A 24,692-nucleotide genomic window follows, 5' to 3' on the forward strand; every position below is an offset into this window, starting at 1 on the left:
CAAAGGATAATTCCAGATTCTAACTCTTTTTTTTGTATAGTTTTTTCCCCACACTGTAGTCACCAAGTTAAAGCTGCTATATGTAGTTTTTCAATGAAATAAATCAGCTCTTTTATTGCCTTTTTGAGAACGGGTTGTAACTTACGGTGCAACGGATCACAAAACCTATGATTCAGATCATTTTTGGATCAACAAAACAAAAAAAGTTAGGGTTAAACTAATTTTAAATTTGGCTGTGATATAGACGCCTCTCTGTCTGTAGTCTCGCTCAACATCCCGCCCACGTCACTACCTGACTGGTTACACATTACATGTGTAATAGTCTATCAACAATTGCGCGACGGTGGCTACTCCACCCACTAGAGCTGCACAATATATCGTTTCAGCATCGTCATTGCAATGTCCCCTTGCACAATAGTCACATCGCAGGACAATGCAATGTCAAGCGAGCCAAATTAACTGTTTAAAATATGTTTACTGCATTAAAGCTCAAGAAAGGATGGTTTGCACTCAAAAAAGTCTTCAGACTAAAAAGACATTTTCCAGCTTTTTTTAAATTTATTTCCTATGCATTTTCCCTTTCAAAATCACCTAAATAATTCTGGGATGTTTAATTTATCTAAAATAGAGGATTGAAGTCATCTGGTGATCTGTTTTTATATATATATATATATATATATATATATATATTGCAAAAAAGGAAAATATTGCAACGTCACTTTCTCAGATATTAACTTGACGAGTACAATGTTTTTATCCCAGATAGAAATTATGGAAAACTCTGCAAACACTTGTTGTATTAAACTAGAACTACCCTTTTAGTCCATTTCCTGCATTTTGGGAATATATAAACTTTAAAGAACTCCTCAGCTGAAGAAATAAGGACGTTTTGTGCAACCTGCCACAAGCTTTTACACGAACAACAAGTCTTGTATCGATCAATTCCACAATAATTTAAGCTAGAAACAGACACACTGTCATATGATGCTAAGTTATTATAAAAGGATTGATTTAAGACGCTTTTAGCTCCTGAATCAACTGAACAGACTGACCCGTCTTAATGTGTGCCAAGGGCTTAAGTAATCAAACAACACCCACTCGCTGCAGCAGCCTGTACGCACCTTGTGTATGGTGGTGGAAGTTGCCGTTGCCTCCCTGAGCGTTGGCGGCGTTAATGCCCAGCTGAGTGAGGGTGGAAGCCAGGTTCCCTGTGCTGCTGCCCCCGCTCAGAGAGGAGGATCCTGGGTAGCCGGGCTCATCCTGGTCAAGCGGCGTGGGCAGCGGGGAGGGGAAGTGGAGACTGGACAGGTCGGGCAGCGAGCCGCCGGTGTTGAGGGTCGACGGGACACCGTGAACCGGCGTGGACGGCTGCTCCGGGGACGTAAAGACACTGAAAGGGGAGGTGCAGAGATTTAGATCTTCCTGGACATTAAAACATGCTGGAAAACAATCAGCAGCATCAACGTCATAGTGAGCAGTCCGATTGGGCATCAAGATGATGTTCCAACAGTTTAAAAAATTAAGTTCCGTTGAATTTGGCTTCAAATTCAATCATCGGTTCCACATTTAACACATGCGAGTTTTGGTTTCTGTAGTGGCCACCCTGCTCCCAGGCTCTGCAGCCATGCAACCATGGAGCATAGTAAGTGGCGCTCAAAAGTATGGCTTTATTTTACACTGAAAAAGCCCAGGTCAGCACAGTGCAACACCTGTGAGACGCTTTTTTCTTGCACGGGAGGATGCACTACAAATATGAGTAAACACCTTACGCCCGCATTGGGTTCAAATCAACAAGGAGTCCACCTAGGACAACCCTGAGCTAACTAGTACCTCATTGCAATCAGGCAAGTTGTTTACCAAATTGCTGAAATTGTGGTGGACACAAAGTTAACTGCTGCTATTTTTAAACCGGAGACTTGGCATGAAACTCCATGCACCTTAGCCGAGAATTGGAATCGTAAATCGATAAGAATCGGAATCGAAAGGCAGAGGTGGATTTGGAATCTGAATTGTTAAAATCAAAATGAGCAGTCAAATATACTTGACAGCTCCATGAACTGCAAGTCAGATTTTCAAAAATATGTTGTCGTCTTCAGAATTAAAACATCTATCTTCCTCACTTTAACGTCTTTAGTGTTTAGCTTTCTGTGCCTCAAAGTATTCCCAGTACTCAGATTTTCTTTGGTTAAAGGCTGAAGAGAATATTTGATATGTGACACCGTTTGTTTTTCTCGTGACTTTCGAGTTAAAGATGGGGCAAACAAAAGCAGCAGAGGAACTGATTACTGCCTGCAGGGAGTCAGAAGTAAAAGTATCCCATCCTAGACATGACTCTTATTCAACGGACATATCAAATTTCAGGCCACACCAAAGAAATGTCAAAAGTGGTTATGACATAATGTGTGATGTAATGTGTGTGTGTGTGTGTAGTGGTGTCAAACTTACTTGATGCCAGGGACTTCACAGGACTTGGGTCGGGATGACAACAGAGGCAACTGGAGTGAGAAATATAAAATTAAAAAACAAATTTAATTCTTCCTCAACGTGAAGAACACAGCTGTCAAGTCTTTTTGTCATTTACATTTTGTATAACTGCAATATGCAGGTTTCCAAAATAATAGTAGTTAATGTTTCTCAACATTAAAACGATATTGACTGCAAACATTTTGTGAACCAATGTTTTTTTGTGGGGGGAAAAAGTATTCCATTTGGTTTTTGTCTTTTAGTTTGAGATTTGAACCGTTTTAACACACCTGTCCAAAACTTCCTTTTAGTTTTAGGGTTATATATCAAGAACCGTGGATTGGTTAGGAACAGAGAAGCAGAATCCAAACTTTCTGCATATTTCAGCTCCTGATTGAACTGCGGTGAGTATATTACGCCGACCTAACGTCACCTCATTTGTTATGTGAACAAAGCATGAAGAAGAGATTCCTTCTGTTTCCAGTCCTGCACCATGGCGGGCCGCAGCAAACGCTCCAAAGTTTGGCTTAGCTTCACTAAAACAGACAACGCCACAGCAAAATGCACCAGCTGCAGTAAGGAGGTTTGGTGCGAGGCAGGAAGCAGCTCCAACATGACGAAGCTTTTACTTCAACACGGCGTGAATCTGAAGGAACGCTTCACCGTGTTCAACGTGTCGCGCTCTCCCAGCTACAGTGACGCCCCAGATCCAGCTAACGCTAACAGTAGCAACATCTCAGGTACAAAACACCTTTTATACTGAAGGGAAACCAGTGATGGCTACAAATGATTCAATAGATATTTCTCTTAGAGACGAGTCCCCAGAGACGCCCCTCTAGGACAGAGACTCCTTTCACTTTAGCCATGAAGGGGGAGATGAGTGAGGAGGAAGAGGATGAAGGTCACCGAGTGCTGACAAGATCTGTGATGAAGGGGCTGGAAATCGAATCAAGAGTACATAAGAACCATATTCCATAAGTAGAATCGGAATTGATAAAATTTTAACGATTTTCGTGTACCCTATTAAGTGTAGCTATTTTAAGGACTAAAACTAAAAAGCAATCTTGAGGTTTAAACACACATATCCATTAAAGACATTTAAAACACTAAGGAACAACAAAACAGGAAAACACAAAAGAGAAAATCCTTGTTTTGCTTCTTTACCTTCTTGGTGTCCCAGGGTTTGAGAAGTTTCCCCTCATCCAACACATTCTCTTCAATGGGGGGAACAGGGTATGGAAACACTGAGGGACAAAACATTTCATCATCACATACACATGAGTTTAAATATGGGTCAAGAAGATATAGAGCTTGTGAAATGATACGATAGGTCAGCTTACATGCACATGTAAATTGGCAGAGTCACGTGTTTCACATATTATGGTTGCCCGTAAAATCCTACAGGGCTCTCACAAGCTCAAGCTTGGGTTACAAGTAGGGTTTTGGTTTTTGCTCTGTAACTGCATGTATAACTTCAGAGTCACACACCTAATGTAGGGCAATGAGGTCGCAGTGTGGAGAGTTTCACAGTTTTCTGCTGTGAATCATTTGTCTATAAATTGATAAGTTGGTCTACGGAAAAATTAATCAGCAACTATTTTGTTAAGAGACTCATTGTAAAAGTATTTTTTCCAAGCAGAAGTGCAAAATATTTGATGGTTCAAGCTTCTCAAAAGTCAGGGGTTTTCTGCTTTCCCTTGTCTTAAATTATAGTGAACTGGATATTTCTTGGGTTTTGACTATGAGTTAGAATAAAAAAAAGACATCTGAAAGATCTGTGGCGTAGCAGATGGGCAATTTTCTGATGTTTCATAGACCACTTTAATTTTATTTATTTACATTCTCAAGCAGACGTTTTACACAGGTTTAAAAATGGGGGTGTACAACTACAGGCTTTTAATATTTTTTCTGAACAAAATTTAAGTAGCTCAAAATGTAAAATTTGAGCCCATACATGTGCTACTAATTACCACAATGACAGTCATGTGTATTTGCTATAAATAAAAAGTGATGCTGCTCCTGTTTCAGAAATGTGACCATCAGTTCAGATCTTTGAAAATCAGACAATGAGCTGAAACCTGACAGCAGTGTGTGTGTGAATGTGTTTGTATATAACTCACTTCTTCTGCTCTCTCCATCACTCTGACCTGCAAGATCACATAGACACACAAAAGTTGTTTTTTTTTATCCAGGTGGAAATATTGGGCTCAGTTTACATTCAGAACATCCTCATTCTGCTGGCAGCCAGAGAAAAACCTGTTTAGACTGAGATCTTTCCTGAGGAAATGTGTGAGCTGCTCAGTCGGGCCAGAAGAGTCAGTTTAACAAAGAGCAGGTCACCATCAGTGCATCACAGCCAAAATAAAGAAAAAGAAAACCTGGGTGACAGACATCTCACCATTTTCACTTCTGTCATTGTGGTTTTAAGAGGCGACATATGAATCAGCTCGAGGCAGACAACACAAGATGACTTTCTTCCAGTCAAGCTTCAATCTAAACCTTTAGTCCCTGACTGGATGAATGAACAAGGCAGCTGTTGGGCTGTTATAGGTCTTTCTGTGAAATGTTCTCCTAAACTGTCCACCAAAATCAGTTCTTAAATCAAATCTGCAGTGTGAAACAGCCTGTGCAATATGCACAAGTAAAATAAAAATGTTCAGTCCCTTTTCCTTAAAATAATATACTTATATTGTTATTAAAGGAGACCTATTATGCTTTTCAATATTTTATTACTTATCTACAATGTGTGATGTTCATGTTGAACATGGCAAAACCTCAGATTTCCTCTTGTTCTGGCACTGTTTTGAACTGCTTTTCTACCAACTGCTCCATTTTTAATTTAAAATTAAGAATAAAATAAGACTAAATAAATGAATAAGACATGTGAGTTAAAACCAATGAAATATGCAAGAATAAATTTAAATAAATTGTTGGTTAAGACCGGTAAAGTAATGTTTTTAGTTTGGTTTTAAAAGACGATAGCATTGGGGTAACATAATTGGGTAGGAAGTTGGAGCATAAAAGCTAAAAGCAGTTCCACCAGTTTTCGTGGAGACCCGGGAAATAACCAGACGGCTTGCTCCAGGAGACCTGAGAAGTCCAGCTACAGAGATTTTATATATAGAACATTTACTTTTAAAAGGTTATTAACATGTGAGTTTGGAGGAACAGTGAGTCATTGATCGCCTAAAAACAACCACTGATTTGTTCCAAAACGGAGCTTGAAAGATTAAAACTGGCTGAGGCGTCGCACAGGGATCACTACTTATACATATTTTATTTATTCTATGTTTGACATATTTTCTTTTGCACAAATGCTGTCACTTCAAAAATTAAAAAACTAAGTAGTCAGAGCTATGTCATTGGACGTGTAAAAATGTTATATATACTTGAATACAACGAAGAGCAAAATGTTGCTTGTTGATCGAGCCAGACTTGGATGAGTTTCAGTGGATGTTGCCATTAATCTGGCTGCACAATTTTCCAGAGCAACACAGTCCAGAATTTGGACTGAGAATTTGGTGTAATAAAACCATTTTTTTCTGGTCTGTTTATGAGAACAGAAGTCTTTACTCAGTCCAAAACAAAGCACCTAAAGATTACATTACAGCCGCCCTGACGTCTTTACATTGGTTACCAATACTTTCATATCCAAATGCTAAATTAAGTTTTTGCCCCCCATCCAAATGGCTACTGAATGTTCAGAACTTGCCACACACTCAATACATTACTGTTGGTGAGTGAAGCAAGTCCAGTCGCTTGAATATTTTACCAGTATATGGCTATTGACTGGTGCTAATTTTGTGTCCTGGGTCTTACATTATATCCTTTGCACTCTCTTCATGCTGGTTATTTTGCTGTTCCCAGCATTAACTTATCTAACAAACTTGTGTTTTGGGGTGTAGAAACTTCTTTGGAATAAACTCTGCAGGTTTGGTCAGCAGGCTCTGTCAGGATTTTTTTTAGGGTGTCTTTTTTGGTTCAATTGAATCACACAAGAGTTTGTTTCCCATACTCGGTGCGGATCTTTTGGGCAGATGTGAATACAGCAATCGTACTCGGGTGTGGACCAAACCACCATACCAATACCTAGATGAAGAGGTGGTCACATTACAGTTCCAAACGAACTCTGGTACGGTTCATTTTAAGGTGTGAACGTGGCCCGACTTCAATCTGACCCAATTGCAGAAAGCACTGCGCCTTTTTTGGAGTTAACAGGCTTTCGTAGTCAATGCAAATCTTTAATTACACTGATAACTACCTCATGTGGGAGACAAATCTGGAGACAAGTGCGCTGTGTGCGGAGGCAGAGTGAGATTTTGATTATGTAATTAGGGCTGATGAAATGGCTAAACAGGACTCATTAATGACAGCATTACACCGAGCAGTATGCAGTAATGTTAGCAGTAGGGCCGGACCATTTCACCTAAAATCAAAATCACGATTAATTGAACATTTCACCTCGATTAAGATTATTGAACGATTATTTTGTTTTTGATGGTTGTTTTTTGTTGTTGTTTTTTTGCCCTCATATTTCACTGACAAGGTTTATACTGTAACTATTAAGGCTGGGTTTATTTATTCACAGATTTCACAAATCCATTACGCTATCTAAATGTTAATTAATAAGGTAATGTTGACTTGCAGATCACAGAGACATGGTTCCCCTTTATTCGGCGCTTCATGATTATGACCACTGCTACTAAACTTTCACTCAGTTAGTTAATATCAATGTGGAACAAATGATTTTCACCCACACACTGTGTTTCAAGGGGAAAGTAGCATGAACACACACAATATTAACCGGATTGAATAACCAAAATAACCGAAATGGGGAAGTTACGTCGGTTAGAGGCTCTGAACTCCAGCACAAATTAGCAGTAAAAATTTCTGATGCAATAATCTGTTCATCTGGTTGTATGAACATAGCCTCTCTCTATTAATTCAGACTTTATACCAGTGATACTGTCAGCATGCCTAGGTAGGCACACATAAGAGCATGCTCTCTCCGCCAGAGCTTATATGTGATAGTTCGGTTTGTGAATGAAAAGCTTCCTGCTTTTTCCCGCTCCAGAATATAAATAAAGCAAGTGAACCTGGTCTGAATGCACCCTTCACCTCTTAAGTATGCATGGATGGTGTTGCACTACAAATAACCTGAAGATGAAGTTGTTCAAGACTGCCAGAGAGTCTTTTTAGTTATTAAAAATTACACAACATAAGGTACATTTCCTGTACTGTTTCTCTTGGTTGTGTATTTTAGAGTGAGTGTTTTTGATCGGGAGTTTGGCCTCACCAGTGCGTCTGTTGCTCTGGGGGGTTAGGGTGGGTCCTCCCGTGGTGAAGGGGTCTCCTGTGGGAGGATTCATTACACTGGTGTGGAGGGCCGAGTCAGAGTTGGTCCTGAGGGGCGAGAGACACACGGTGTTAAGGGATGTAGGCAAAGACAGAGAGAAGGAGAAAGAGAAAATAAGAGAACAAAATCACAGTGTGATTTTAGGGTGAAACACACCCTTCACAACTGAAAATACCAACCAAAGCTGTGTTAAAAATGTTAAACATAAAAAAGACATATCTTATTTCCTCTCACACACGAGAGCAGGACATTTAATCTTCTTGAGATTGTTTTCAGAACATCAAGATGATATTGAAAATATTTAACCTCTTAATTTGAGGCCAATGCACACTGAAAACTATTTAAAGCATTACAGACACAATCGACAGAGGACCCAGCAACTGAGAACACAGCTGTTTCTGCTTGGCTCCTGCCACAGAAAATGACCTCTTTGGTCTCTTGAACTGAGACTTTCTGTGTGTCCTGGTCTTTACAGATGTATTTATGTAACAGGAGCTCAGGTAATGCAGATAAAAGAGTAGTAGAATAAACAGAGGCTAATGGAGGGAGATTGAGAATGATGAAAGAACAAAAAGGAGAACCATAGGAGGATAAGACAGACAAGGAAGGAAGAATTCACAAAGTGATAATAAAGGATTGATGATTTGTGAAGAAGAAATAAAAATGTATGAATGTAAAATTTAAAACATTCTCATTTTCACCCACATATTATTTATTCTGTACAAGACATGCTTCCACTCTCAAGGTGGTAGCTGGAGGATGTCCAGCAGAAGGAAGTAAAAAAAAGAAGGAAGTACAGGAAGAAGAGGTTGAGGAGGATTCACCTGTTGAGTGCAGTGGTGGGGAGACGAAACAACTGGCTTTTATCCCCGGGGAAGTTTCCGGACCAATTCCTTTTTTATGATCGACAAGAACAAAAAGTTATTTTTCTCCACCGAGCAAGAGCATCGGGAAAAAAAAGTGCGGACTAAGAAAAAATGGAGAGAAGAAGAAGAGCATTGGCTCAGAAAACAAACGCAAGCGAAAAGAAGGAGAAAGATGGAGGCAGTGATCGAAGGACAGAGGGAGGCTGGCTTTTCACCTGATGTGGCACAAAGTCTTTTTTTATTTTTGGAGTTTCTTTGTGTGTCTGTGTATCAGCGATTGTTCGAAAAGATAAAAACACCAATATTTTAGTTTGGTGTAAAATATCTGTCCCATTTAATTCCACAAACCACATTTTGATGTCTTGAAATGTCTTGTTCAAAGATATTTAATTTACAAAGATTCAAAACAGAGAAAAGCTGTAAATCCCCACATTTGGAGAAGTCATGGTAGACTGTTGAGTCTGCCAGCAGCAGAGACAGAAGAAAGCTACCTTGCTCCACAACACATTGAACATAATGAAGTTGGTTTTCCTTTAATTGGGAGAACACTACTCTCACTGTGCTGTGTGCAGCAAGAGCAGCTAAAAACAAACTTCTCCTTTTCATCCTTTTAAAGCAAAGCCAAAGTTTTATTGCCCTGCAGCACAGATCGCATTTGGGTTGTTAACATGCTATAAAAACTGTCTCAGAAGCCTAGATAAGCCTTAATTAGTTGTACTGTAAATCTTAAGAGTGAAGGCCTTTGTTTAGATCCACTGCAAACAGTACCAGACCTTTATTTTAATAATTACCTCTGTTTTATAATTATATCTTATCATATTTTAGTAAGAGATGTTACTGTGTTATTTGCTGTTAATCAAATGTCTTCCTCTGTGTTAACCGGTTGCCTTGGATAATGTTGGGAAGTCATAAAAACAAGTGGATTAACACACTGTTGGGTTTGATCTTTTCACAGCAATTGTTTATAGTTACAAAAAATATGGCAGGAACACCAGAAGTCTTTTATATTTATATTTGTATAACTTGCCAACTTCATATTTATATAGGTTTATGTTTATTGTTATGCACCAAGTTACCAAAGCAAATTCCTTGCATGGTGTAAACCTACTTGGCAATGAAAGTTGATTCTCTTTCTTAAGAAGAGCACTGACTAACTGCATCCCGCTCAGAACTGGATACTCGAGCGGTTACCACATCTCTGCTGAATAAACACACTCCTTTTAACTTGTCTACAGTATCTTTCATTCACAACTGAGACCTTGTAAAACTAACATGAGTCATGTGACACCATGGAGGGAAAATGGCTAATTGGGCCCAATTTGGACATTTTCACTTAGGGGTGTCCTCACTTCTGTTGCCAGCGGTTTAGACATTAATGGCTGTGTGATGTGTTATTTTGAGGGGACAGTTAATTTACACTGTTATACAAGCCTTTTCTTCAGTGTTGTCACATGAAAAGATATAATCAAATATTTACTAAAATGTGAGGAGTGTACTCACTTTTGTGAGATACTGTATAAACTCTGCTTCTTTCTTGAAATGAGGCCGTTGCAGCCTCGGCAAACCCAGAATCAAAAATGTGACAACTCCTCTCAGGCAACTGAAGACAAAGTGCAGATAGGATCGGTCTCTCTCGAAATTGGCAACAACTATGACTGTTTCAGCAGATAACTTGTTTCGAAAGACTCCAATTGGTGGTTGGTGACTTGACAAAATTACAGCTGGAGGAGTAAAACCTAAACAGTCTTTCCCTTTGTCAGACTTTAGGAAACGGTTGGAGGTTATCTGCCAGCCTCGTGTGAGAGTATTACTGAGTGTTGTTATGTGCAGTGGGACCTTCTGGGGCAGTGGACCGAGGCCAGTCTCTCTCTGAAGGGTAATTGTTGTCTTGTTAGAAGAAAACCAGAAAGAACTCAGGCAGGCAAGCAGGCAGGCAGGAGGAAATTAAATGACTGGAACGTAGAGACAGAAAACTGAAGAAGAAAAAAATACAGATTCCCAGAAGGAGAAAGAGCAACCAAAAAAAGAAGAGGGAGGGGAAAAAAAGAACTGAGAGCTCTTCAAAACCAACTCAAGTTTGGATAGACGCCAGCTATAATCAACGTTGTTTCCAGTTAGTTGTCTAGAGGTTAGTGTTACTGCTGCAGAGTCAAATTAACCGAAGCAGCAGCCTCAGTAGGATCCATAAAAACCTTTATAAAGCCTCAGTGTCACCTCATGTGATTCTGATTTTCTTGTGCTAATTCATTCAGAGCGAGAGGAAGCAGCCCTAAGGCTGGGAGGAGGGGGGGCTTAATGGCTTGCTCAAGGACACTTCAGCAGGAGGGAGGGGATGAACTTCAGCTGAATTCATTTGCCCAGTAACTGCAAATTCCTTGCTTTAGTTATTTATTTTTGCCTTCTTTATATTCAATGTTTAAAAGGGGACCTGGTTAAATAAAAACACAGGACTTTGGCAAGTTCCATCAAGACACAATTTAAGGTTTTATAGTACCTGTACATTTATTTATAATTATTAAAAAGTGTAAGTTGATGTGTGTTAAAATACCATTAGCTGTTTCTGAGCTTTCACCTCCATCTTATCGCCTTTATCAGCAAAAGGAACTAGCTAACAAGTGATCTAAGTCTATGGGTGTTTGATTTAATAAGGTATTAGCGTTGGATGTAAAATGAGTGGAGTCAGCGTAAAAAAGCTGGTAAGAGGACCCAGAGTTTTAGTAAAGATAATTTGGTGACTAAAAACAACGTAATAAATGTAGAGAGGAGTCAATAAGCTAAACACATGTACCTTAAGGTGCCAAATATCTATAATTCAAGAGGTGAATAGCCTCAGGGAATGTGCTTCCTCTTATCCACTCAGATTTACAAGTCATCTATTCCTTATCATAACAAAAACACATTTTTTACACTTCTTCTGTCTTTGTCTCATCATGTGATGTACCGTGAATCCATGTGGTTTTGCTTTTTATTTTTAAACCAACTGAGGTGTCACGAAGGCTTCAGAAAAGTGTCTGAGCAGTGGCAGCAAAGGAGACTCAAACAAAATAACAAACGGGCATCCCTGCGGACAGCCACGTTTCTGTGGAGACAAACAGACAGGAGGGAGGTTAAGGGGGAGGTTAACAGATTGTACCTTCTCCAGCTGGGGTCAGGAGGTGGGGACAGGTAGGCGGAGTTATACGGCGAGCTGTCCATCTGAGGAAACGACTGGTTAAAGAAACAGCAATATAAAGTAATACTTGGAAAGGACACCCAGGCACATTAACGGCCGCCCCGGTACGCCCAGGCACTATAACGGCCGCCCCGGTACGCCCAGGCACTATAACGGCCGCCCCGGTACGCCCAGGCACTATAACGGCCGCCCCGGTACGCCCAGGCACGTTACTGCCACCCAAAAAGGTATAGTTAAAAGGCCAGAGAATCCAGTATAAAATCACAGTTCTCAGATAAATAAGACAACACAAATAAGACTGCACAGTCTACTTCTCTGCTTGGCCATCAGATGACAGACTTGTAAAGGAGAGGATTTAAACAGTTCTCAGCACTGACTGCACAGCTTCACACTCAGTGTGTTTCCAGCTCCACTCTTTCACACCTTCTGACGAACAGACCGGGTGTTTAACTCAGATGTCCAGGGTGATTTGAGCTACTCAACTTTCATGCTTTCTCTTCCTTTATCTGTTGGCTCTCATGTTTTTATATGTTTGAATTAAGACTACTGATGCCATTAAATTACACTGGCAGTCAGTCTTTTTAACACCTTTTCCACTGCAAGAAATAAACAATCTGTAACTGGGCCTCATGTAACCTGAATTTAAAGATCTTGTGAGGATTTGTTTGGTGTCTCTAACCAGTAACAGTATAGCCACTTAACTTTGAACAACTGCAGGTTTACAGGTCTAAGACACCATCTTCTGTTTCAAAAAAAACAACTTAGACAAAGAAATCCCATTCACATGAACTGAAATTAAACCTTAAATTAAACACAGACACTGCCCTTTAGGTGGATAATTTCACGATTTTTAAACCTGGGCTCAGTTTTCACGTATGTTGGTGTTAAAATTACTAGTAGGTACAGCAAGTTTTGAATCCAGCAGTAGGTGGCTTAAGTCAGCAGCTGAACCAGCTGCAATGTATTCCTTTAGAGCAATTGACACTCCGCAAAGCCAATCACAGTACAGTATAGGACTTGCTCTAGTCACAGTCTCTACCCAGAGAGGTTGAAAGTAGGGTTGGACAATATGGCCAAAAGAAGAAGCACAATGTCGTACAAAATTAATTACAGTTGGACAAAACAGCCGTTTCATGTCCTACTTCATTTGTTAATGCTGCTATCTCATCAATAATCAGAACCATTCATGCGGGAGTTCAACATTTGAAAGTTTACTGAAGCACGTCAAACCATTTTTATGTCCCACCCCATCCAGGCTGTCATTGGTCAGTTGATGAAAAGTGAAACTGAGGAGCACATCATCGATTTTATGAAAAGTTGAACACGTTTCAACAAAAGGCAGCTGAAGGGTTAGGGTAGCTGAATATCCAGCTAGCCGAATCCACAACCTCCTTATATAGCAGGGTGGGGGGATTATTGTAGGTTGTAGTTACGGTAGTTACTCGCATACTGTGCTCGTACATCATTTGGTATAACAGTCTGAGCATGTCGCTGTCAAAAAGAAGCCCTTTTTGTGGACGCCATTAAGACAGCCGCAATCGCCCAGAAGGAATATGTTGCAGCCACTGCAGCATGTTCAGCTGCCGGCTGAAGCATCTACTTCACGGATTCCAAAATTATCCTTTCAAGGCATAAATTCACTTCCACTTAGTGACTACCCAGGCTGCTGCCTACTTACAATCCATTAAATACAGAAAGTAAGTTGAATGCAGATCGGCCTGCAGAGAGTCACTGGAACAAAGAGAATGTTGTGTTGCTGCTGTGACCTAAAAACAGATAATAACTGTCCAATTGACAAGACAACAAAAAGCAAACCTCACAGGAGAAACAATAATATTTCTGTGTGATGTTTCACAGCAGTGCATTGTTTGATGATTTAGATGGCCCTGACAGGGGAATTAACAGGCCGGCAAAATGTACACACAGGCTGCTGAACTGTTAAAACTGTTGATGGTTGAAGAAGGTAGAAATATTTTTATGTTTAATAAAAGGATCAGTTTAATGCTATTCTATATTTTTCTTCTTATATACTAATCCCATCACCAGCAGTTAAAGTACTCCTAACATCATGAAACTACATATCTGTGAGGAGTTCTTAAAGACTTTCGTCTTTAAGAGGAACCATTGTGTTCGGACACTGAGTCAGACACTGCTGACAGACGGCCTGACATGTTGGTTTGGGTCTTTTGGGCTCATTTAATAGCCTGTATATTTAGAGCTGGCAGTAAAATGAAGGATACTTGTCGGTTGCGGTAAGGTCGGACCGGGGAGATGAAACGGCGGTCCCTCTGGACTCGCTCCACCAGACCGTGATGCCGAGTGGACCTGTTGGACTCCAGAGTGGAGGGGAAGGAACCCTGAGAGAGAGCATGAGAGAGAGAGAGAGCGAGAGAGAATTAATTATGTGTATTGATTCATCGTTTCTACAGTCCAAAAGCAATGCAGAGAACAGCGCCCTTACCAGAGCTCCCACTCTTTCAAGAGATCAATTTCCAGGCCTGTGGGTTTCAGTCGGATGTAAATCCATTTCATGTCAAACATTGTGGTTTGAATTTTAAAAATAAAGATGTGGTTTGTGTTTCAGATATGTTAAGAGATTGGTTAGCTTGTATTTTTATTCTAGGGTATTCAGACAAGTTATACAACAGAACTGCTGCTCACACAGAGCAAGCTGAGGTGTGTTACAGCCCAAATACTTTTTGTTTGACGAGACATGTAAGGTATGTTTGTCATTCTCAAGCCTTTTTATTGACTATAAAGCTATATAAAAGGTTTCTGTCTTTACTGTTTGTCAGCAACATTTCTGCAAATGTGACCCATCATCGCCTTTTACTGCAAAACTCTGTCACAAGTTCAACAAACACTTCTTTGAACTCGCGACACAGCAGACATGTGTGATACCAACGTCTCACATTTGCCTACATCCATAACAGCAAAGGAAGTGGAAAGTGAAGACCAGGATCCTGTTTAATGATTGAACCATAATCTATAATAACAGATAATAATACCCAAGAACGTCACAATTTTGCAGCAAAATCAGGTATTTTATGCTACAACCTTCACAAAAAAAAGGCCCGCAAAATCACAGAATTTGATAAAATTTGGTTAAAATGTGGTGAAAAGACAGTCCATAGATCAGCATCTGGAATTTCCCATCTTTTCTTTTTCATCAGAACTATTATGTTGTGTTTAATGTGCTGGTGAAAAAAAGACAACCAGAGCATTGCTTCACAAACTAATGTCTTGGACAATCAAAACATGGAAGAAACAAGATCCACATTACGGAGGCTTCGACCTCCTAAAATTCCTCCAAACTCCCACGGTGGAGCTCAGTGGAGCTGAGAAGCCTAAAAACATCCCACTACCTGCAGCCAAGTTACTTTCATCACTGTCTGACCTCAGAGAGAGAGGAGGAAGAGGAGGGAGGCTGAGTCTCAGCTGTGATATCAGCGAAGGAGAAGATCCATTACAGAATGAGTTTGGCTCTGCAGAGCTGATGAGAAAGACTGGTGACTCAGAAGTGAAGAGCTGAAGGCTGCAGGATTTTGGTGACACAGCAGACTGTGTCCTCAAAACACCACAAGTTCCAACTCACCACAACTGCTTCTGTCCTCTAATTGTATTTGACTTTATATGTAGATGCTCTTATTTTAGTAGCGAAGCTAGTATTTGCAGTACTAGCTGTAGTAGAAAATGAGGATGTTGCAGGCATGCTAGTAGTGGGTAATGACGGTAAACAGAAATATTTCTTGTAGCAGCAGACCACTAACCCCCAACATCCACGGACTCCGGCTACGGCACATAACGGTTGCCGGAGCTAATCGCGCCCATTATAGTCAATGCTCCTAAGTCCACCAGATGCGGCCGCAGTGCGTCCCAGAAGCAGCTCTCCGCTACACTCTGCAGAGAATAGGTAGCAGGTCTATTTTTGCCACAAGCCGCGTGAAGCAGCACAGAGCAGATCGAACCAGGCAGGAAGGATATGCAGCCTGAAGTTGACGGAACGAAACGGGGTCACATAGAGCCGTGAAGAAGGTAGTAGAAGCAAAAGAAGGACAAAGTAATAACAAGTCAATAACGTGGGGCTGGCTTCACACTCCGCTGCTTAAACGTTTCCAGTGGACTTTGATGCCGGTGCTAAAGACGCATCAAAACCGTGGTGCAGCCATAACGTGCCTTTGGCGGAGTCAGTGGATTCCCGGAATAAAGGTTGTAGCAGCAGAAATCATTTTAGGAGTCTAAGAAAAAGCTGTGAAAGCAGTAGTCGTAAATGTCCCAGAAGACCATCAAAATGTCCCAGAGCAGAAGTAGCAGAAGTAGTAGTATAAATACTACGAGTAGTAGTTAAAGATATAGAACAAGTAATACAAAAACAACAGTTGTTGTAGTGGTGGGACCAGTAACAGAAGAGTTAAAAGCAATGTGAGCTTCAGAAAAAAAATAAGATAAATAAAATAGAAGATGCAGAAATGACGTCAGCGGGTAGTCACCTGGAAGTCCTGAGGGTTTCTGCCGATCTGGTTGACGTTGGGTAGCGAGCCGCTGTAGTACGGACCCTGACTCCTGGCAAGACGGAGCTTCTGGGCCTGGAGCTGACAGGAGGAAGACACGCACGAGACAGGGAGAAAGAAATGCATTAACAGTCAGAAGAATTAAATTAAGAACACAATCATTTCCAGTTCTGATTTGATCCACTTTCATATGTGGTTCAAATCAGAAACGCGACCTCAATCTGGACGGTTAGATCGGAGTTCATGCGACTGTAGAGCAACAGGTCCTCACTATCATCTGCTCACAAATGCTGTTTCTTCTACCGAGTCGTGAGCCATCTTCTGAGTCACGTGCATGCAATATAATGAAAAGGACAGAAAGCTCTGAACATTTGTAATAAATCAAAAAATGTGGCCCCAGGAGGAAAAAGAGAGATAATGAAATACGGGGTTAGCAAGTATTGGAGCAACTGACAAGTCGCAGTGATAGTGACCTTGTGGGTAACTCAATCACAAGGTTGCCACTCCCTAAGGCAGCGGTTCCTCCAAACCCCCACTCTCTCTAGGGTTACTCACAGTACAGAATCAGATTTAAAGTAGGGCTGGACAAAAACCAATCATGATAATTATCGCAATATATTTCCTAATAACAATATGACAAACAACAAATAACAAATGTTCAATATATCAATAAATGTTTGATTTAATTCATTTGAATCATTAACGAATTAGCACTTAATTTTTCTGAAAGGGACTGAAAAAAAGATTTACTTAATTTCACTTGTGCTTATTTGATGATAAAAGATTTTATCATAATAGTTTTGAATGTTCTGCCTCAGATTTGTGAAGTGATCCACTGTTTGGCGTCAAGTGTTTGTTCTGAACATAAAGAAGAGTTAAAACACAATTAACCATCAGGAGCAAAAATCCTCCTTTCAATTGAAAAGAAATCATGATTGTTGACATTTATCGTGATAATTATATCGGATGATATGAAATGTTTTATCATGATAACATTTTTGGCCATACTGCCCAGCCCTACCACAAAGTAGCCCCGGCCTAAAGCCTCCCCTGCTTTCTGGTCTATGTTCCTCTAAATGGGACCATAATTTACTAAATGAACATCATGCTGTGTTGGAGAAGACTTGAAACTAACGACTGAGACCATAAACTCATCTGGAAAGTGTTTACTGAGGGAATAAATCAGCTGAGAAGTAGAAACAGTTTCTCATAGACTTCTATGCAATCACACTTCTTTCTGCAGCCAGTGGAGTCGCCCCCTGCTGGCTGCTAGAGAGATCGCAGGTTTAAGGCTCTTCAGCACCGGCTTCTCTTTTCAGACCTGGAGGTCTGGTATAATGAACGCATACTGTCTGTGTTTACTTTAAACGTTCTGTGAATCAGTTTCCTTTCGAAGAACGAGAAATGGACTGAAAAAAATAAAAAACGAGAAAACCTATAAAAGTATATATGTACAGCATGCGGACAATCAGGAACACACAGGCCTAGTTTCTTGGCATGTGTGATGAACTAATTTAATCTCTCCTGTCCTTGTCCTCTATCTGCTCATGTCCTTGGGTGTTTGCAAAACACTTCTGGAAAAAAAAAAAAAACTGTGTTAAAAGCATTGGCAAGCATTACCGTTAAAAACTTAAATTTACAGCTTCGTTTTTCAACACCAATGTTAATGCAACAACTATTATAACAGCTTCTGTGTTTCTGAGCTCTACTGAACTAATTACTGTTCAGAGAGGAGAATCACTCCCTCAGTAACTTGGTGGGTGAGTGAAGAGGTTCAGGTTTAGTTTTCAATCAATCAATCAGTGGCTGCAAGAGTATTAAGTGCCGACTCAGACCTTTCATATGACGGAGGAAAATTATGAATCACAAAGAGCTGAGTCATTTACTCCAGTCCATCAACGTCACTAAAGGATGGTCAAGTTCAAACTGTGAAAATTAATCACTGAAATCATTTCTCAGCTTAAAATAAACATTTAACATCTGATGGAGTTTAACCCATTAACACCTGTGGCGCCCTCCTCAATAGCTTTCTAAAACCTGAGCCAAGGTTTGAAAACAACCTCCCAAAAACTGAGGGGGTTTCTGATAACCTTAAACCTTTGTTTCTTAGCCTCTGCAGCAGAGAGCTGAAATAAAAACCACTTGAGAGTGCACACCATTGGCTTTTATTGGCAATGATTGCCTTTGCCCTTGCGTTTATTCCCAGAAAATTATTAAAAATCAAGAAAATTGCTATAGGGATGCACTGAAATGAAACAAAATGAAAAAATTTGCCTAACATCGAACAATTACATTCATAATTTTGCCACTTTTTTCCTCCAATTGCTTAAATTAAAGAACGTGATTTTTCCTCAGTGCTTCCCACAGGATTTGGAGAGACTATGGTGGGTGGGTCCGATCACTGCAAAACTGTCCCTTTCTTGGGGGTAAATAAAGCTACTTCTCTTTTTGCCAATATTCTCTCCTCGCTTGCAGCTGAAGAATGCCCGCAGTGACACACAGCCCAATGAAGGTTTTCATTTCTTACACAAACAGTTGTCCACTGGACAGTTTCACTCCTGCTTTGTTACGCATTTGAATTTGTCTCCATCACAAATGGCAAACTCGCCGAAATTCTAGCTCTTCTCTCAAACACGTCTAATGAACGAATCGATTATTAAATTCGTTGCCAACAAATGTAATAATCGATTCGTTCATGACGTCATTGGGCCGTCACAACACCGTAAGCTTAACAGAGTAAAGTGATGTGAACAGTAAAGTTGCTAACACAACACCTTCACGACCTAAATCCTCCAAAGTGTGGGAGCATTTCACTTTTCACTCAGCCAAAAAGGTTTTTAATTGCAGCGTCTGCAAAGCTGAGCTTTCCTGGCAAAACCGGAGCATCTGAAGAGGAGACATGTTTTTGCTCTGTGGATGATGAAGAATCGTCTTGTTAGCGAGCAAGCTTTACGCTAAAGCCGTGTTACTTCACTTTATGCGCAGTAACGTTTTCTATACAGTTTCCCTAAGTCAGTTTGATTGATTGGTTGATAAGGGCGCTGAGAATAGCACATAATTATGATACACAATGGCCGCGTTCACATTCCAGACGTGCCCTGACTTTAGAGTCATAAACGATGCATCGCTCATGGCAACGTTCCCAGCTGGAGAACATGTTGCTACAGAGTGCTGAAGATTAGAGAACACCGGACAATTTCATCATACTTCTAAAGAAGAGAAAACAGTCTGTGCATGAGGCAGCAGGTAATCCGCCCCGATGTGTTGCAGAACTGGCGTGTAGACAGCAGATCAGCTGCTTAGATCAGGACTTTATTTCAGTGGAACTTTCTGTTGCTGCAGCAGAAACGTATATTAAAAGATGTATTTTTGAAAGCGGTATTTATTTTATTGTCGTGACTGTTAATTAGCACATGCCTAAAACAACCTCAAGTTTAATTTAAAAGCTGGTAGCTAAATAAGACACATTTTGTAATTTTGCAATTCATAATCGGAATACTCGATTATTTCTTTCAATAATCAACTATCAAAATTTAGTTAGTTTCGTTAGTTGTAGCCCTAGAAGTCAGACACAGAACTGCATAGAGAATCCGGTCAATTTTCAAAATAAAACTATGCATACTCCCGATCATAAATCAAGAGAAAACAGATAAAAAAAAGAACCATTTAGCTACATAGCCTACTTAATCATAGAAGAAGCACAAAAAGCAAGCACCGATTACCAAATCAACAAAATCTAAACATGTCAGCAAAATCAGGCAGGCCAAACGCTTTGATTCCGAAATGCTCCCTGATGCAGCCGTGCAGACAACCGAACAAAACCGGGTCGCAGAGAGCCGTTGCTGGTAAGCAGAGTAGAAGCCACAGGTAGAAGCACACAAAGGCCAAAATAACGAGACAAAAACCTGCTCAGCTCACTTCCAGTGGAAGTTAACGCTGTGCAGAGGACGGGACAAAAGCGCTCAGTGGACTTTCCGGGTGAAATTATTTATATTTTGCCTCTAGATGATGCAATTTAAGGACCAGTCTTATTTTGATGCAAAGATCTGTACATTAGCAGAAATGCAGCACATCATGGATGTGAAAACAGTTGCCTTTTTATTTAAATTTGAAAGTACATTAATAATATGTTGTCCCTAAACATCAATGAATAATTGTGATCTCAATATAGATCAAAACAATTATTGTTATAAACATTCTGTAATAAGTGTTTTCACTCATCACTGTGAAGAGTGATCAGTGTTTCAGAGAGGTGCACACAGGAGGCCACGTGGAAGATAACGAGCAGGCTGACGGTTGGACCGGTGGCCAAAACAAAGCTATATTTCTTCTTAACGCTCAATTATCTTCTTAATCCTCATTTATTAATATATCCTGTATATAAAAAAACAACATAATCACAGTTCAACTTAAAAAATAAATAAATGTAATAATAAACAAAACAATTTACTTTTAAAAACAAAAATTCTGCCTCTATCCTAACTGACAGGTCGCCATGGTAGTGACTTGTCAATCACCTTGTAGCCCCGCCCTGAAGCCTCCCCTGCTTTCTGGCCTATGTTCCTTTAAATTGGACCATAATTTACTAAATGAACATCATGCTGTGTTGAAGAAGACTTGAAACTAACGAGTGAGACCATAAACTCATCTGGAAAGTGTTTACTGAGGGAATAAATCAGCGGAGAAGTAGAAACAGTTTCTCATAGACTTCTATACAATCGCACTTCTTTCTGCAGCCAGTGGAGTCGCCCCCTGCTGGCTGATTTCGGTTTAAATTACCTCTGCATGGCTTCACTTTTCAGACATGAAGGAATCCCAATTGATTAAGATTACAGAAATAACATTTGACAACCACTTTTCACATCACTACAACTCTTGATTGGCCAACGGTGCAAAACAACTGCAGGATGCTGAGTTTCTAATGTGATTTTTGTTTGATTTTCAATTATGTTTTTGCATTAGCCTGGTCAAAACTGTGGTGCAGCCGTAACGCAGCGCAGTTGACTTCAGGAGTAACTGCCTTCACTTTCCAGCAGTTGGGGGAAACAACATACAGACTTTTATTAATGGACACACTGTGACCAACAGTGTACATTTACTGCCAGACTTTCTCACTTTCACCGTTACTTTCTACCGCTCCCCCCGACCCGGATCCCAATCGCCACGCACAAAAACACATGATTCGACTATCAGTCGACTATAGGCACGACTTTACGATTCTGACTCGACTATGTAAATCCTTAGTCGGGGACAGCCCTAATGAGCAGCTATACACCACTACCATGAGTGGTTTACAAAAGCTGCTTTTATTTTTGCAGCCAAAACCACTGTGTCAGTGGTTTTCTCCTGTTCCTGACTTATTTTCAAGTTGTCAATCGACAACTAACAGGGCGTGGCCGGCTTTAGCTGTTTGATAAACCGATCAAGATCAGTACTGGGATTGGTGGTTTTCTGTGCATGCAAAGCCTGCTTGTCACTCACTAGCAACAAACTCTGCGTATCCAAAAACCCTTAAATTGGAGTAAATGATGTTCCATCAGACTTCTCTTGTAGATTAGTCGTGGAAAATGAGAACCGTGCAGGTTTCGGTTGAGGTGTTTGAGTTAATTGGACTTGCTTGGCATTGAACATCCTGCGATGATGATGCTCAAACAATATATTTTGTCGCAGCCCTATAGACAAGCGTTCAGTGTTATTAATGATTGTCTGAAATTTTAGAAGGAGGTCATTCATTCAGCAGCGCCAATGCACCAAATATGGCGGGACACGTCTCCATTATGTGCACGCCACAGACTGGCGCTGCACTTTCGAGGTCCACCTTTTGTGTTCCGTCAACACTACATTTTAAATTCACATTTAGATCATCGATTTTTGACATTTGTGGATCAAAGAACATATCCCATATTTAATAGTTGAGCACATTGAAAGTACAAACCTTGTCAGGGAACTATGAGGGCAAAAAACAAAATAATCGTTCATTAATCGTAATCAAGGTAAAATGTTCAATAGTCATGATTTTGATTTTGAAGTCATATCGTCCAGCCCCAGTTATCTGAGTGACCTCAGATAAGAGGCTTGTGTCTGGGCAGAGACAGATTTACTGTTGTGTTATTGTAACCTGAGCTTCACGGTTGTGATTTTAGCTTTGTGGTTGGAAATTACGGAGCGCTGTTTACTGTGTGTGGAGCCTACAACTGCACTTTATCAGTCAAAAGTCCAGTGACATGTATCTCACTCAGGAGACAACTCAAGTTGTGCACCACGCCATCTTGATGATGACAGGTAGCGTGTGTCCTCCCTTTTTGGTTCCCACCCCCATGTTCCCAGCACAGGTGTCAACACACTGTGAGTAACATTGTTCTATTTCCCAGTGCCAAATCAATCATGTGAACTCATGTAATTATGTTTTTTTGGTGTAATGAGGATATTAAAAATTACACTTTGATCTATCTGTTACCTTTACGGCACAAATAAAATGGTTACCTTTTCCTGAAGTAATAAAGCTTTTACATGCACATGCAAACAATTTCCTATTTATCAGTGAGGATGGGGGTATTTAAAGCCAGCAGCCCACATTAAATGTCCATTAACTACAGAAACCAGGGAAACCACTGAAAGTCCCTGTTCCTTCCTGAGGCTCCAGGAGTCTCTGTTCTGCAGACACATTTATAAATACAAAAGAAAAACTTCTTAAAATAAACATAATTGGAGGTTGTTAGCCTCAACTAAAGGAGCATCTTTAAGCCATATTTTCAAGGTTTTGATGTCTCTCCATTTGAAATATTTTGGTACAGAATATCAGAACATGTGACCTGACAGCAGCTCTCTAAACACAGTGTGGAGAAGGATTTTTTCTGAAATATTAAAAAACATATTTACCTTCAAACTGGAAGTCAAATATAACAGCAGTGTTTCCCCTAGGATGAAGTTATAGCAGCAGAGGTGAAGCGTAAAAATTTTTGTGCGCGTAGTGCGTACTATGTCTGAATATAAAACCCCAACACAACATGTCTCAGCAGCATTGCTCTTGTGTCTATGAGCATGCGATGCACATTAGAATAATTTAAAATGTCAGTGTTTGGTGGTGGTCGTCATGGTCAGGGGGGTCCTCCCCCAAGAAATGACAAATATGTAATTTCACATCATATTGGGCCATTATTTTCACCATATCGCTGAACAAATAGTTGGAAAAGCTAGAGCAGATAATAAATAAACACCTAACAATCAGCCTACTGGGAAGAAACTTCAACCATTAGATTTGGGGAAAGTACTTTGGTTGGTTATGATGCTCTCCACAATTTTACATTTATGGCACAGAATGTTTTGCCCCCCCCCCCAAAAAAGAAACGTCTCCTCATTAGCTTTAAAGGACTAGCTTGCATCACTAATTTGCTTTACTAACCTCAGCTCCTCCAGTATTTATTTGATTGTCTTGTCTGTTACTTAGCATGTGCCTAACCCAACCTCAAGTTTAATTTAAAGTTAGTTGCAGCCCTAGTCACCAATAAAACATTTACTGCTGTGTATTGTCTTTTTACCTTCCCACCAACAGAAATATGATATGGAACAAACTATTATTTTAATTATTTAATATCTGCTTGCTATTTTCTCGATTTATGGTTTGGTGTGTTAAAATGCCCATCACTGTATCCACGAGCACAAAGTGAGGATAGAATAGAGGAGTAAAAAAAACATTTGTGAAGCTCGAATCAGAGAATCTGGACGTTTTTTCTTAAAAAAGCAATTAATAAATTATCACAATTTTGGTAGGTGATTAATTTAATAGTTAACAACTAATTTATTAATCGACTAATCGTTGCAGCTTTAATAATTAATGCAAAAATCAACCAATAGAGTTTGATGTATTATTATAGATTAAAGGTACCACCTTTAACAGCTGCAACATTAAAGTGATGAACACATGAACGCATCAATAATATGATTTTTAGGGATTCTGAAATAGGCAATGCTTACTTTTACTTTTGGTATTTTAAAGTATATTTTGATGGCAATACTTTCATTCTTTCACTTAAGCAGAAGATCAGTGCACTTGTGTGTGTGTTTTAAACGCACTATTGTGCGTCTATCTCCGATTTCTGTTTCTTTCCAGGAAAAAAAACGTAAACTGATGTTTCAGAGAGAAACGGCCTATCAATCCTGAACAGCTTCAACACGGAGCTACTGCTGCTACCGACACACACACCCTGATGCTATTAGCTGATTGGACCACCCACTCCTGCTGTGTGTGTGTGTGTGTGTGTGTGTGTGTGTGTGTGTGTGTGTGTGTGTGTGTGTGTGTGTGTGTGTGTGTGTGTGTGTGTGTA

General features: G+C 40.1%; 1 protein-coding gene across 1 annotated transcript in view; it reads right to left on the bottom strand.

Moving 5' to 3' along the window:
* The window catches only part of LOC123967986 (CREB-regulated transcription coactivator 2), a 55,924-nt gene that overhangs the window by 25,021 nt on the left and 6,211 nt on the right, over positions 1–24,692 (bottom strand). The window contains exons 2-10 of the mRNA XM_046044424.1: positions 16,348–16,449; positions 14,098–14,214; positions 11,819–11,880; positions 8,644–8,712; positions 7,760–7,866; positions 4,584–4,610; positions 3,628–3,707; positions 2,446–2,495; positions 1,122–1,390 (exon numbers count right to left, since the gene is read on the bottom strand). Of these exons, the coding sequence (XP_045900380.1) occupies positions 1,122–1,390; positions 2,446–2,495; positions 3,628–3,707; positions 4,584–4,610; positions 7,760–7,866; positions 8,644–8,712; positions 11,819–11,880; positions 14,098–14,214; positions 16,348–16,449 (883 nt within the window). The remainder of the gene's footprint in view (positions 1–1,121; positions 1,391–2,445; positions 2,496–3,627; positions 3,708–4,583; positions 4,611–7,759; positions 7,867–8,643; positions 8,713–11,818; positions 11,881–14,097; positions 14,215–16,347; positions 16,450–24,692) is intronic.

The sequence above is a fragment of the Micropterus dolomieu genome, linkage group LG03 (assembly GCF_021292245.1).
Source record: "Micropterus dolomieu isolate WLL.071019.BEF.003 ecotype Adirondacks linkage group LG03, ASM2129224v1, whole genome shotgun sequence".
Taxonomy (NCBI): Eukaryota; Metazoa; Chordata; class Actinopteri; order Centrarchiformes; family Centrarchidae; genus Micropterus; species Micropterus dolomieu.